We start from the raw sequence: 15,322 nt of genomic DNA on the forward strand, positions 1-15,322 counted from the left end.
AGTATTCAACACTAAATACAAGGCTAATCTTCTTGAATGGCAGGCAGTCTCAAGTAGAGTGATGTGGGCTAATATCAGAATGTGGAATTGGACAATGAGACTTATTTGTGCCTATGGTCCCACAGAAGATTCTACTAAGGTAGAAGATCGACATAATAGCGGTGACTAAAACAAAAAAGACAAAAACTGGTGAGATCTTTCTGAGCAATAAATACAAAATGTTATATTCAGGAAATGACAATCAAGGAAAAGAAGGAGTAGCCATAGTATTCAACACTAAATACAAGGCTAATCATCTTGAATGGCAGGCAGTCTCAAGTAGAGTGAAGTGGGCTAATATCAGAATGGGGAATTGGACAATGAGACTTATTTGTGCCTATGGTCCCACAGAAGGTTCTACTAAGGTAGAAGTGGAGGAATTTTTTGATGCTTTAGAAAAAGCAACTGACATAATGAAAAAGGAAAAGTTGGTCCTTGTTAGGGATCTAAATAGCAGAGCAAGAAATGATTGTCAGACATACAAAAATATTTTGGGAAAATTTGGAGAAAAGAGCAAAGCTAATAATAATGGCAAATACCTGTTGGATTTCTGCTCAGGACATGGACTGGTTATTACTAACACCATGTTCCAACATAAAAATGTGCACAAATTCACATGGAGATAAGAAGCAAGGAATTAGAAAAGTCTCATCGACTATATTATTGTTGATAGTGATGTTTTTTTCCTGGTGCAGGACACTAGAGTGTACAGAGGATTTGAAATTGGAAGTGATCATTATTTAGTCTTGAGCAGGATAAAATTGAATTTCATTTTGAAAAGAATAACATGTAAGAAAGTTTTAAAGCAAATAAAAGTCTAGCAGATCTCAGATGTGAACTGTAGACTAAAATACACAAAGATTATTGAAGAAAAAATGAAAGAGTTTGAGAATAGGAACCAAACCTTCCAGATTCTGTGGCAAGCTTTGAAGAAAACCCTGACTGATTCAGCCAGAGAGGCATGTGGTGAGGTAGTCTGCAAGTATAGAAAAATCAGAACTCCATGGTGAACACAGGAAGTTAAAGAGGCAGTGAAGGAAAAGAAGAAAGCATATCAAAAGTTCCTGTCCTCTTAGAGAATACAGAGACAAATGTAAGAAAGCAAAACACTGTAAAACTAGCTAAACAAAAGTCACAGGGGGACTTTGGCAAGAACATAGAAAAAAAATATCAAGGTGGCAAGATATTCTGGAGGTTGTTGAAGAAGCTTAGAAATGGAGGAAAGAGTGCTGTAAAAGGAGTTAGAGATGATAAAGGTGACATGAAAATGGGAGAACAAGATATCCTTGAAGTATGGAGTAATTACTTTGAAAAACTTCTAAACGAAACAAGCAGTGATAGCACAGTAGTAAAAAACACAAAAGGCATAGTGTCAGGAATACATATCCATACTTGAAGTAGAAAAAGCCATCAAAGGCTTGAAATGTAGAAAGGCAGCAGGAGTAGATGATATTCGACCAGAAATGGTGGTGTAAAAGTCTTACAGTGGCTGCACTGCATAGTTCAGAAAGCCTGGACTGAGGGACGAATTCCCGATGACTGGAGTAGACCTCTAATAGTACCCATATATAAAAAGGGAAATAAAACTGAATGTGAGAATTACAGAGGTATTTCCATACTGAGTGTTCCAGGCAAGATCTATGCCAGTATACTTGAGAAACGGTTGAGAAGAATTGTGGAAGAAAAGCTTCGTGAAGAACAAGCTGGATTCAGGCAAAATAGAGGCTGTCAGGATCAGATCTTCACTTTACAACAAATAGTTGAGAAAGCATGTGAATATAACAAAGATCTGTATTTAAGTTTTGTTAATCTGGAAAAGGCATATGACAAGGTGCAAAGAGAGAAGCTATTCAATATGCTACAGTTACATGGTGTTAATGGGGCATTATATCAAGCAATACTTAGTCTTTATTTGAGTTGTAAGTCAGCAGTTAGAATTGAAGGAAGTACAGGAAGATGGTTTAATGTTAAATCTGGTGTGAGACAAGGATGTACATTATCCCTCTGTTATTCATTATCTATATGGATCACATTATGAAGGAAAGTGGTATTAAACATGATATCAGAATTGGAGATGTTAATGTCAGCTCTCTGCTTTATGCTGACGATGTTATACTTCAAATAAATCTGCTACAAGTTTGCAATATTCCCTGACTAAATTGAATAACTGTTGTAATAGATATGGTATGAAGGTCAGCATTAAAAAGACAAAGACAATGAAATAGGTAGAATTGTTGAAAATGTCAACTGTGTTATGAATGGGGAACCTGTGGAACAAGTAAAACATTCCAGCTACTTAGGCACAATTTTTAGTGAAGATGGTAAATTAAATATGGAAATAGACAACAGAATCGACAAAGCTGGTATGGTAGGAAGTCAACTGAATAAATTCATATGGAATAAGAGAGAATTAGTCGAAACACTAAATTATCTGTATACAAGACAGTGTTCAAACCAGTTTTAATTTATGGATCTGAGAGCTGGGTCAGAAGTAAACCACTTGACCAAAGAACACGTAAAAACCACAGTGATATCTTTAATTAGTAAAAGGACAGATATTTCGTGTTGCTTTATTATTTAATTACTATGCCAAAGGTTCCACTAAAAATCAGAAATTAGATTTTATCTGCATATTTAAATAGGCCTAGAGTCCTGAGAAAGATTAGAGGCGTGAACAGATGGCATCAATGGCAATATCATATTAAAAATTATGACATTAGGAAAGAACTTGACATTGTCAGCATCCAGGAATGCGTTAGCAGAGCTAATCTCAGGTGGTATGGTCACTTAAACAGAATGGGCGATGAAAGATTAGCAAAACAAGTATTCTCTGCCAGGTTGGCAGGAAAACGACACAGGAAGACCACGATATAGGTGAATTGATATGGTACAAAGTGCCTTAGACAATAGAAATATAAAATCTGATAATGTTGGAGTCTTTACAAGTAACAGACTGATTTGGAGTAAAATTGTAGATAGGAAGTCAGTAATGATGTAAATTTTTCATGTAGTACTATCATATCCTGTACACCACTTGAGGGTACATGTCAGGAAATTGATTATGATGATATTTGTTGCTGCCTGGACAATGCATTCTGTTATATATTTTACAGCTTCATTGATAGGTGTTTGACTGGTGGCATCAGCATTAAATTTTGCAAGATGAGAGAAAGTGTTCCAGTCAGCCTGGTCCATTTTCAACATAGGTATCCATGTGGGTGAACATGGTTCCTGTGAAGACATTGTACAAAGGACAGGAAATGATCACTTTCATATATCTTCTCTTCAACGTCCCATACGAGCAGTGGAAGAATGGAAGGGGAACAGATTGTAAGATCAATTGCAGAATATGAGTGGGTAGGCATATGGAAGAAAGTATTGAGTTTATTATTTACAAGGGAAAGGTTATTATTATCAAGAATTTTTTCAATGATTTGACCTCGTCTATTAGTGTTGGCACTACCTTATAGAGTATATTGTGACCGTTAAAGTCACCCATCAAAAGTATAGGTTCAGGCAGTTGCAAGATAAGGTTATCAAGATCAATTTCATTTAAATCAGCATTTGGTGGTAAATAAATTGAACAATTTATTTACCACCAAATTAATACTTGGTGGTAAATACTTGGTCTAAATTAATACTTCTCTGGAAGCAGTAGCGATTTGCTTCTCTGTAATAAGAAATCCCACAGAGAAGCAAATCGCTACTGCTTCCAGAGAAGTATTAATTTGGACCTGATGGAAAGGAATATGACTGCCCACTAGGATAGCTACTCCTCCATGAGCAGGACCATCACCAGTTCTATCCTTACATACAACAGTGAAATTCCTAAAGGTATGGTCCTCACTGGGTCTTAAGTTTCCTGCAGACAGAAATAAAAAGGTTTGTGTTTCTGCAACATCTTGATATTGTCAATATTCTGGCGGATCCCACGACAGTTCCATTGTAAAAATTTTCCTATTGTTTTGATTTTATTGACTTGTCTGGTTTTCGATAGGTTGAGGGTTTACCTTTGTCAGATTTATATTTATCCACTGTTTTAGGGAAGTATGGATGCCCAGTGTCCATCTCTTCCTCTGGTAGAGTGCTCAAAACATCAAATGTGTTAGGGTCAGTTGGTATGTTTAGTTTGCTTTCAGTGGGTATAGAGGTATCCATTTTTTCTGTGTAAATGTCTGGTGGTTTATCTTTGGGTGAAGTCTCCATAATTTTTTTGACAGGTGAGTTTTCATCCAATGGGACCATTTTTCAAGTCGTCTCTGGAGTAAGACCATAGGGCTTGTGATTAATGCACTCAACAGAGAAGCACTTGCAATCGTAAAGTTCAGGTATGGTGAAATTATCTAATGGTGGAATAGACATACATGTTTGAGTTGCTGTTGGCACTTTTTTAATTGTTACTTTTTCAGCATAAGAGGATCGTAGAACAGGTGTAATGGTGCCCAGCTTTCTTTTTGCATCCTGATATGTTTTGTTCTGTTTTAATTTTTTGTATCTCTTTTTGATCTTTCCATTTCTGACATACACGAGAGCATGCTAGATGATCTCCCTGACAGTTGACACATTTAGCTTTTTTTTCACAGCAATATTTATTATCATGTTCTTTACTACTACATCGGGCACAAGCAGTAGAACCATGACAGGCAGTTTGGGCATGTCCATATCTTTGACATTTAAAGCATCTTAGCAGGTTAGGAATGCGCATTCTAACAGGACAGCTGAGATACCCTGCTTTTACAGATGTCGGAGGCCTAGGTGTATCAAAAGTAAGGATGATGTTCTTGGTTGAGACCAGGTGACCATCCATGTGTATCAGGATGTGCTTCACACCTGTCACTCCTTGATCTTTAAAACTCTGAACATATCTCCTCATCAGGAACATCAAGGAGATCCCATTCTGATATCACTCCTCTACTGGAATCGAGTGTTCTATGAGGTGTTACTGCAATTTGTATTCCACCCATTGTCGTTACTCTCAGTAGTTTCTCGGAATGTTGTTTGCACATTGTTTCCACTAGAAATCACCAGAACGCAATTTCTTGACAGTTTTGGGAGGTCCTGCCAGTCCTAAACCTTTTTGGATAAAGAAGGGTGACATTTTCCCAATTGGTTTTTCACTTGTTACATGAATGATTAAAAAAAGGTTGGTACATTTATGTTAGTATTCGATATTTTTTGTTTCTTACTTCTGTTTCCATATGCTGTGTCCATATTATCAGTACTTGGTTGGGACTTTGTTAGGGTCCCTGAAACATTTGAGGATGAAGAATTCATATTTAAGGAATTTTTAATTCGGCGCCAGAGCTCCCCACCCACCACGGAGCCACACATGGACGCCCACTACCCAGCAAGCAAAGACTGCGCTCAGGAATGAATGGAACGCCAGGGCTACCCTGGACGCTATATCGGCACTGCATCAGGTCTAGTATCCAGACCCCCAGACCATGGGGTGAGAGACTTACTGCAACACCGTTGACCCTTGCAGGCAAACCCACTAGCCGATTGATCCTGGCTGCGCCATCCAGGACCACCCATCTTGCCAAAGCAGGGGCCAAAGTAGTGCAAGACTAACAGGATTCCCCTTTCCGGATGTCCACAGGTCGCACCGCATGGCAAACACGGTGGCACGCCGTTGGATCCCAGTGATGGTGGTCTGGAAAAAGGATAGTGAAAAAGACTCAGGAGAAGTAGAGCAAAGAATATGGGAAGAAAAGCAAAGAAAAAGAGGAAGAATGAAAAAGGCCAGTACCATCACTGGGAGGTCCCCTCCACCACGAACAGGTGCTCCACATGGAAGGGTATAAATTAGGTGACAGTTATGACTCCAAATGGTAAGAATAAGCATGCAATTTTGACAAGAGGTGATAATGCATACATGAAGGGGAAGATGTGGAGATATAAAGAGGTGATTATAATAAACTGAGAAGACAGCTTGAACTGAATGATAGAGGAATCAGCATTGGGAATTAAGACCAGGATATCTGAAGGAAGCACCTCAGAATTAGACATAAAATAGAATGTTAAAGACCTGATATTGTGAGAAAAGTAATAAGGTGAGAAGCACAAAGCCAAATGAGTGACAGTCAATAGCGATGAAGAAGAACCAAATTACAAAGTTATCTGATCAAGTCAAAGACATCTAAGACAATTTTATTGCTATTGTTATGTCGTGACATTTCCTTACTTTTATTAGTGTTCTTTTTCTTCCTATTTTATTAGTCTCAGATTATCAGTGTGTAGTGTTATCACTTTAACTATGTACTTCTATGGTCTATACTCATGAAACTAACATAACACTGCACTCTCGCATTTACTGTAAAATCTATCCAGATTTTACAGTAATTAGCCAATTTTTAGAATGATCAAGTATATTAAATAATTAACAAAGGGTAGACCTCTGAATAGAGCCCTATCCTCAGTAGTAATAATGGTCTGGAGTCACCTCCTCAATCAAGTTCTGGCAATATTTATTTGATCAAGCTGCACCAGCCAGATCCCTAGGTTAGAAATTCCTCTTAACCAAGGAGTAACCCTCAGAGAATATACTAAGCTAATCAATTTACTAATAGTTTCTTATCTCAGTTTCATCTATGTCACTTAATTTACTTTAGTTTGCTGTCATGGCCTCTGTCAAATAATTCTATCCCGCTCAGATTCAGATATTAGCAAGCGGATTCAATTCAAGGCACAAACCAGGTTAAGATATTCAAGATACATTTATTAAATTCCTAAGGTAACACATGCACAAGAATAAACTCAATTGGAATATAGGCATCCTAAGTAAAAAGGTAAAGCATATCAACTGTATTTTATTCAACAATTTAAGCATAGATTAATTCCATAGCACAAAATTTTGTTAGCATCCTCCAAATATCCCTACTAGTCTACACATTCTCTCAAATTAATTCAATCACATCAGTAACTTTATAGATCATTATCATAGCAATTCAAACTACAATTCATTCAATTAATTACTTGAGAAATAGCCCTAAGACTTAAACACTGCTATCCACTGCTATAGTCCTTTTCCTACAAGTACAGAGTTCTAAAACATAACATCTCTTTTTTTCTATATCACCATATTCCTCTCTTTCTTAACAAAGAATTACAAAAGGTTTTAACATTACCATATTCCAGGAAGCATATTCATTCTGTCATCTTATCCTTACTTTGTCCCACGGAATGTCAGGTCTTCTTCTAGACGATTGTCTCACAGGCTAGACTTGGACCTCATTGCTCTGCCTTTCTTTCCCATTGTGGACTAGAAACAGCATGGCTCGGATCGATCCATGTGGACATATGGCGGTCAGTTCCTTCAAGCTTGCTCGGAATGCTGCCAATAATATCCTTGTCGATTCCTTCTATACAACATCTCAAAACAATGGCTGTGTATAACTACACGCTATCGAATAAGATCCCGAACTGTAATTCGCCCCGACTTCAGAAGCAAATCCAAAGCAAAACAGGCAAAAGACAAAAAGACCCGTGAAAGGGGGACAAACCCCTTTTATATACACTACCTTTGGCGCCCTCTTCACTCCCATACCTTTCTGCCCGGCACCCTCTTTTTGTGCATGTCGTTTTTTCTATTCACGTCTTCCTGGAAAACACTGAGCGCTTGCTGCCCTGCACGTAGACAATTTGCCGTAGGCTATGCAATTCACCTGAGGTTTTCATTAGTGGACTTTGAACTTCTGTTACATGCCTTAACATATATCTTATAAAGAATACTTCTTCCAATATAAATTCTTACCAAAAAAATGACATCGTTTACCTTTTAGTAATATTACATAAAATAGTACTAGCATATGATTCATTGAACAATTTGTATCTCTACCTATGTAGAAGCATTTTCGTTGTTGTCTAGCTAAAACTTGTTGAATCCTGAATAAATTATTTCTTTAAGGAAATCTTTTCATTCAAGATCCAACACTATACAGCAAATTGCTAAACAGAATAGGAGAGGAAAGAGTAGCAAAGGAAGGGAATTGGCATCAAACACATGTTTGGTGCCCAGATGGCAGGAAAAAGATGATCTAGGTGGATCAAATGATTTTCATCCAGACTATCTGGATGAAAATTGTTCATTGGAGATTAGTAATAATGTAAACTTATCATGTAGTACTGGCAGAGTAGCCTGTATACCACTTAAGAGTACATATTAAGAAATTTATTATGATGATGCAGCAAACTGTAAAAATGTGACATTCTCTTGTTACAAAACCCGTTTTCTTGTGCCTTAATATATATATATATATTTTTTTTATTTCAGTTTTAATTTTATTTATCAAACCTTACAAAAATATTTAGCAGTACCGACACACTATTTTGCTCTCTAAACACTTTATTAAGATTACTCACTTTGATCAGCAGCATTATCCATGTCACTTGCCTTACCATTTTTCTTCTTTAGTATACTGTATGCCCAGAGATGCGAGACCCTTCGACACTTCTGTGCATGTCAGAAGAAGGAGAATCCATTCTGATAATAGGGTAATCAGTCTTGTGGATGAGTTGTTTATTATTACACGTCGAAAAATTAACTTTTATTTTATGAACACTGTAGTTTTTTAAAGTGGTAACTATTTTGCTTGTATAACAGTTGGAAAATTTTATGTATAAAGCACATGATTTTGGGTGTTGGTGACCAATTCGTACATCCTTTATTTCTTTCTCCCCTTTAGCATGAATTGACTCTTCTTGGCACGTTGCCAGACTAGGGTCTCGGATCTGTGGTCAGATAGTATAGTATGTTCATTATTTCATTTTTAGATACTAGTTCTAATGTAATGTTTAAGTCCGTACTTATAGATTCTTCCATTATACTATACTAATTATACTAGTTATGTTATTTTCTACATTGAATGATTTAATAAATACCAGAATTAAAGACATATCTTTGATTAACAAATTAACTTTAACCAAAATTAAATACAAAATGAAAGATGTTCATTAGAGATTAGTAATAATTTCGAAGAGCACAAAATTTCAAGCTAACTCACTCATGGTATAGTTAGTACCATCGGTGAGCTAGTCTGGAATGTTTTCAAAACATTCTTGACAAAAGCTTACTTGGCAATAGAATGTAATATATACATATGTTTTTGCTTTGAGGAAGAAAACCACAGCACATCAAGGGATAATAATTATAACAACTTTTTATTAAATTATTAATTGATATTTCACTTTGACCAAAGCATTCTCATAGGCAGAAGGACATGATATGCATAAGCATGCAGTCACAAATATAGGTAAGCAAAGATGAACTGGATTCCAAATTACATAATCCTGATGTCATCAAGATCCCTTTGTGATAATACTCTACAATTTATTTCCTAAGGAGGTTCCCCCTTTCCTCCCCCACCCCTTAGGATGGGTTTGAGCCCTCCTAATGTATTTTATGAATGTAAATCTGTGTGTGTGTGTGTTCATGGGGCTGGTTTGCCTGTTCTGAGGGATGAAAAACCAGTTTCCAGATGAAAAAAACCTCTATCTCCACATGAGACCGGCTAACTCAAATTTAGTTGAAAGAGACCAGAGACCAGATAATCGAACCCAGGTCTTTCCCGACCAAAGGGCTTCATCTATACTGACTGAGCTACAAAATAAGCTATGACAACACTTTCCAAATCTAAAGTAATTTGGCTGTCCCACTATCTCTGGAGGACTATTATCATGAAACTATTAGCCGAAAGATCAAGATCCCACAGTGTATCCATAATCAAAATCAAATATACAGAGGTGCCATTAGGACATTACGATTACACCATTTTAAATCCAGTCTATGTTTGCCATTTTATGGCTGTACCTGTTTGTATTTGCATATCATATCTTTGTGCCTATGAAAATGCCTTTTGGTGCTGGCCAAGGCAATTTAATATCCATTTAATGAGTTTCTTCCTTGAAGCAAAAAAAAAAAAAAAAAAAAACAGTGATAATCAACATCTAAGTATCGTACTAGGTAGCATGTCCTTCAGGCTCTTGTCCTTATGGATAATATTAGTGACAAGCATGACAAAAATATCCAGCTAAACATTATTAATGTTACCAAGGAAAATGGAATATGGATATGCTCCAGACATGTCCATAAACACTGAGCAAAACTATCAATAAAATTGAAATGTTCTTTAAAGAACCGTTTCTTTAAACTTAACATAATTCCTTTACATCAAAAAAAGATTCAATAAAGGCTAACATTATAACAAAATCTTGTTTTTTTTTTTTGTTAAACTTATATTTTTATTAAAAACACATTATGAAGAAAAAATATAAATTTAATTTATTATCCAATGTTATCCACTCTTACTCCACTAATGTGCTAGGTCACATTAAAAATAAAAAGTTAAAATGGTAATTTTAACAAAAGTGAAACCAATCTTAAATACTCACTGCATTATCTAATGTTCGCATCAGAGATTCAAATTCCAAATCCCACACTTTCCACTTTTTGGGTTTCTCTTTTGGTTCAGCCTTTTCTTTATCTTCATCACCACCTGGTGGCTCGTCACCTTTTCCCTGAGTTTGTTGTCCAATGTTTTTCACTATTTCACGGACCTTCTCCACTGTTTCCTTTGACATCAGCTGAATATTTTCTAATCCAATGGGCATTAATCTGACCTAATAATAACACCATTTATTAGTGTCAGCATTTATAAAATTAAGAAACAGAATTATAAAACAAAATGTCAAATTTCCATAAAAAGGGTTAGGCTGATACCTGCTGTTCATCTTACAGATTAAAAATTACACTAAATATATTTTAAGGTAATAAGAAAATTTGTTTAATATACCAGTTTGTCGACTTATTTTGCATCTGATGAGAAGTTGTTAAGCATTATTAATATCAAAAACACTAGAATAAAATTTAAGCTATCAAAACAATAAGCCAGTCAAAAGAATTATTCTCTCCTCTCAATGTGCATCCTACTCACAAAAGGTTATGTATTGCATATTAGCAATTGGATGGAGAGCTTCCGCAGTCAGTATAGATTAGTGTTTCTCAACGTCTTAAAGATCTTGAAGCCCACCTCAACGTCTCAAAGATTTTGATGCCCCCCCTAGCATAATAGTCAGCCAAGTTCTGAAAAAGTATAATATAAATATGTACATTTTCTAATTGCCCCCAAATATTCAAATTGCCCACGTTGAGACACACTGATATAGATGAAGCCCTTTGGTCTGAAAGACCTGGGTTCGATTTCCATCAGTGACGTAGGTCTATTTCAATGAACAGTAAATTAGCTGGTCTCCTTTGGAAGTGTGTGTGTGGGGGGGATTCATCCCTCAGAACAGGCAAACTGGCCCAGTGAACACAGATGGATTACAGTCATGAATACATCCCAGCCATATGCCAGTTCCAAGCCAGGATAAAAATTGGGGGGGGGGGGGGAGTAATGGTGAACTACCATGTAAAAATCTCACCAGGAACACTTTGTCTGCAACCTACAAAGCAATCTACTAAGTTAAGTCACGCAGGGTTGGAAACGACTGAAGGAAAAAACCACCAATGTTGATGGACTGAGTAAAATAATCTGGAATCCCTATTCTAAAGTTCAAACACGAAGAACTCTTTCCTGAGTCATTTCAGGATTCCACTAAGCAAGTTAATAGTTGCATCCCAAGAAATGAAAATCATCTACCTAAAAACTCAGATATTCATGCTACAGTAAGATATGAAATCACATCTCTTGGCTAGAAGTGGAGATGATATCCACTCAGACAATCATGCCAGGAAATGCATAATGCAGGATTTTTATTTTGAAATGGAAAGTTATATTCTGAAACAAAGTAATTTTAAGCATAGTGAAAATAGCAAGGCTTTTAGGATGATATGCTTCTTCTCCTTATTCCAAAGGGTAAGCTAAAATTAATAGTTTATTTACTAATTAAAATTTATTTTCTTTGAAAGAGTACTAATCAGACATATGATATTTTGAAGGCAAAGATACCACAATATTTAGTGCAGAATTATGAGATTGTAAATAATGCTGATGGTGAAGAACCAATAAATGGGCAAAGAAATATATCAAATAGCGGAAATAAAACATAAATAAAACCATGAAATAAATAAGACATGAATAAAATTAATCAATAAAAAAATTAATAAAGCAAGTAAGCCCTTTAGAGTAGATTTGTGCAATGGAACAGTAGCAGTCATTTGTGTTGCTGGCTTGTGTGTATATTGGTTTCAGGTTTTTAGTTCTGTATTTTTAATTCTTCATTTTTAAAACCACAGTTTTCTTTTTTCTTGTTTTTTTGAATGTTGTCAAGTGATCCCTTCTCTCTTCCTGACAATGTCTGGGTAATAATGAAGAAATTATGAGTTAGTAAATTCTATTTTTCTGTATGTGTCAATTGTTATTAATATGTCCAGTACAGCATTTCTCAACCTTTCTAAACCCAAGGACCAGTAAAATGCCTAAAACAATTCTACGGACCACTAAGTTACAGAGGCATGGGGGGGGGGGGCACTTTTTTGGCATTCAAGAAATTTTTCCATACTGTCTATAAAACAGCAAATGAGTGATGAAATAGACTTCGACAATGTCATCGACAATTTTGCGAACAGAAAAGCAAGAAAAATAACATTTTATAATGTTGGAATTAAAGTTTTACTTCAATTTTTAATTTATTTCCCTATATTTCATTTTGACTTTTTGTAATTTTTTTTAAACACCTATGTAGCAATTACCAACATTTCGGAAAAACTGTCATTTATAACATAATAAATCTAAAAACATGTTTTGAATACATATGGAAACAAATTCGAAGTAAACGATTAAAAGTGTATCATCATTGAACAAAGTTTTAATTTTTATTACTGAATAAATAAAATGATATAATTATGTTACTACTTACTTTTAATGAGATGGTTGAACTTCTCGGCACTTGCAGAGTTGCTGGATATCTGGCTCAATATTGGTCAACTTCAGTCGAAGATCGGCACACACACTAAGACGATTTCTGTATTTTGTTTTTATTTGAAGGAGAGATGAAAATCCTTTCTCACAAAGATAGGTTATAGAAAACTGCATGACTATTTTCAATGCATCTTTAGATAATTCGGGAAATTCACTTCTCACTGAAGGCGAGATCCAAAATTGAGCCAAAGCAAGATCACGGAATTGCATTTTAAGTCCACTGTCACTTGAAAGCTCAATTAACTGTTCTTTTTCGATATGGAACGGTTCGTTCTCGTGACTGTAAGCCTGAAATGGATCGCAAACCCACAGAAATTTCTTATAAAAGTTATTCGAAAAATATGTTTCAAAATTCCATTTCAGATTTTTGAGGTGGTCACAAACTTTTTCCAGAAACTCAGAATCAACAAAAATATTTTCCACTAAAAAGGATTCCAATGTTGGAAAAGGTGCAAACTGTCTGTCTTTTACATAATTAATCCATAAAACCAGTTTTTTTCTCGAATGCCTTTATTTTGTCATAGGCATCAAGACCAATTAAAGAATTTCCCTGAAGGGAGAGATTTAGTTCATCTAATTTCGAAAAAATGTCTGAAAGATAGGATAGTGTTGATAACAATGCTTCGTCAACAAGGAGTGATGCAAAATCAGAAATGCGTTCATTTACAAATAATAAAACTTCGTGCCTTAATTGAAATAACCTTGTTAGTACTTTGTCACTGGAAAGCCAGCGAATTTCAGAATGAAGCAAAAGTTGTATATATTCACTGCCCATTTCATTGCAGAGTACTGAAAATAACCTGTTATTTAATGGTCGAGGCTTTAATAAAAGTTAACTAGCTTTACAGTTGTATATCACAGTTTTAAATTCTGGTGGCATTCCTTTGGAGCTTCCCTATGTATGAAATAATGTACCCAAACTCCATAAGGGACAACATGGTTTTTTTTTTTGCAAGTTAGTCTTGCCTTAGTAATTTGCCTTACTTTTTTTTTTTTTTTTAAATAATAAATGACAATGGAGTTAGATAAGGAAAATGGCTACTCAGTCATACTGCTAGACTTTGCAAAGGCATTTGACAGGATTTCAAATAGAACTCTGGTGATATGGATTAGCAGGTGGCTGATAGACAAAGACTTTTTGGAGTGGTTTATGGAGGAGTTGAATCCAGGAGAAAGTAGGTGAACAGTGGTGCACCACAGGGCTTAGTACTCAGTCCTCCATTGTTTAATTTGTACATCAGCGATATAGGAAATCATTTGACAGGAAATGCAAAACTAGGAAGAGTGATAGTAAATGAACGTGATGTAGAGATCCTGCACAAAGACAAGCAGTATTCACAAAGGTAAATAGCTGCCAATTTAACATGGCCAAGTGTAAGTAAGGTTATGGCACTTTGGTAAGAAAGCTGTGTACTATATTGATGGAACTGAACTGCAGAAAAATGACGACGACAGGGACTTGGGTGAAGGGGGGGGGGGGATGATTGCAGATAGGAAGTTGAAGTTTAGATTATGCAGTTGTTGAAGAATACAAGCAGGGATAGAGAAGTTACTGTTCCCCTAAATAAAGCCTGGATTACTTTTCTCACTCTTCATACATATGAAGAGTGAGAAAGTAAAAATTGTTAGTATATTACCTAGATATGATGGAAAAGAAGGGCTATGTTGGCAAATGCTTCAATGTGTGGGCTATGTTGAAGGAATGGATGTAAGATTTTAAATGTGTGGAGTGAGTTTGAGGGAAGATTGGATTTGTATAAGAGAGATGGCCTACACTTGAATGTGTTTGGCATCAGGAGTCTTGAAAAATTAATAACTGATATAAGAACTAACACAGTCTGGGAAACTGAATTCTGATGGGAGGAATCATGAGAATCTATGTGTAAGATGGAAAATGTTAGGTAACTGTTAATGATGGGAATGATTATTATTATTATTATTATGGAAATGATAATGAAGAGAGAACAATTCTGTGTTCATCTGGACCTATCAAGCATGTGTGACGATGTCTGCATCGTTGACAAGTTTACAATATTTGTAAACTTGTCGACGATTGTATATATTTATAAAGAACTATGGTCCAGTAATAAATCCAAAAGAAAATTTCTCATACTTAGGGATTTTATAGTATTAATACTGAAAATATTTTTCAGTACAATGACAGGAAAGGAGAGAACAAGGAAATTATGTAACAGTGTGGTTAGTAAGGATGCTAGATTTTTTTGCTTGGAGGTAGTGATGGGTGGAATGGGTTGCCAGAGGTGGTGGTGTTACTTCATAAGTAAATAAGTGTAAGAAATATAATAGGAACTGCACGAATCATTGCTATTATCTGTGAATAATGGATCTTCAGCAATGAGTCA

At 35.7% G+C, this 15,322-nt stretch overlaps 1 protein-coding gene across 8 annotated transcripts in view; it reads right to left on the minus strand.

The window, feature by feature from the left end:
- Positions 1–15,322, minus strand: part of LOC150099873 (protein hu-li tai shao-like) — a 542,656-nt gene that overhangs the window by 332,005 nt on the left and 195,329 nt on the right. For all 8 annotated transcript variants that reach the window (XM_090404245.1, XM_090404248.1, XM_090404250.1 and 5 more), the window contains exon 8: positions 10,429–10,656. In XM_090404245.1, the coding sequence (XP_090260371.1) occupies positions 10,429–10,656 (228 nt within the window). The remainder of the gene's footprint in view (positions 1–10,428; positions 10,657–15,322) is intronic.

Source organism: Typopeltis vanoorti, chromosome 14 (genome assembly GCF_054136105.1).
Source record: "Typopeltis vanoorti isolate ZY-2024b chromosome 14, IOZ_Tvanoo_1.0, whole genome shotgun sequence".
NCBI lineage: Eukaryota > Metazoa > Arthropoda > Arachnida > Uropygi > Thelyphonidae > Typopeltis > Typopeltis vanoorti.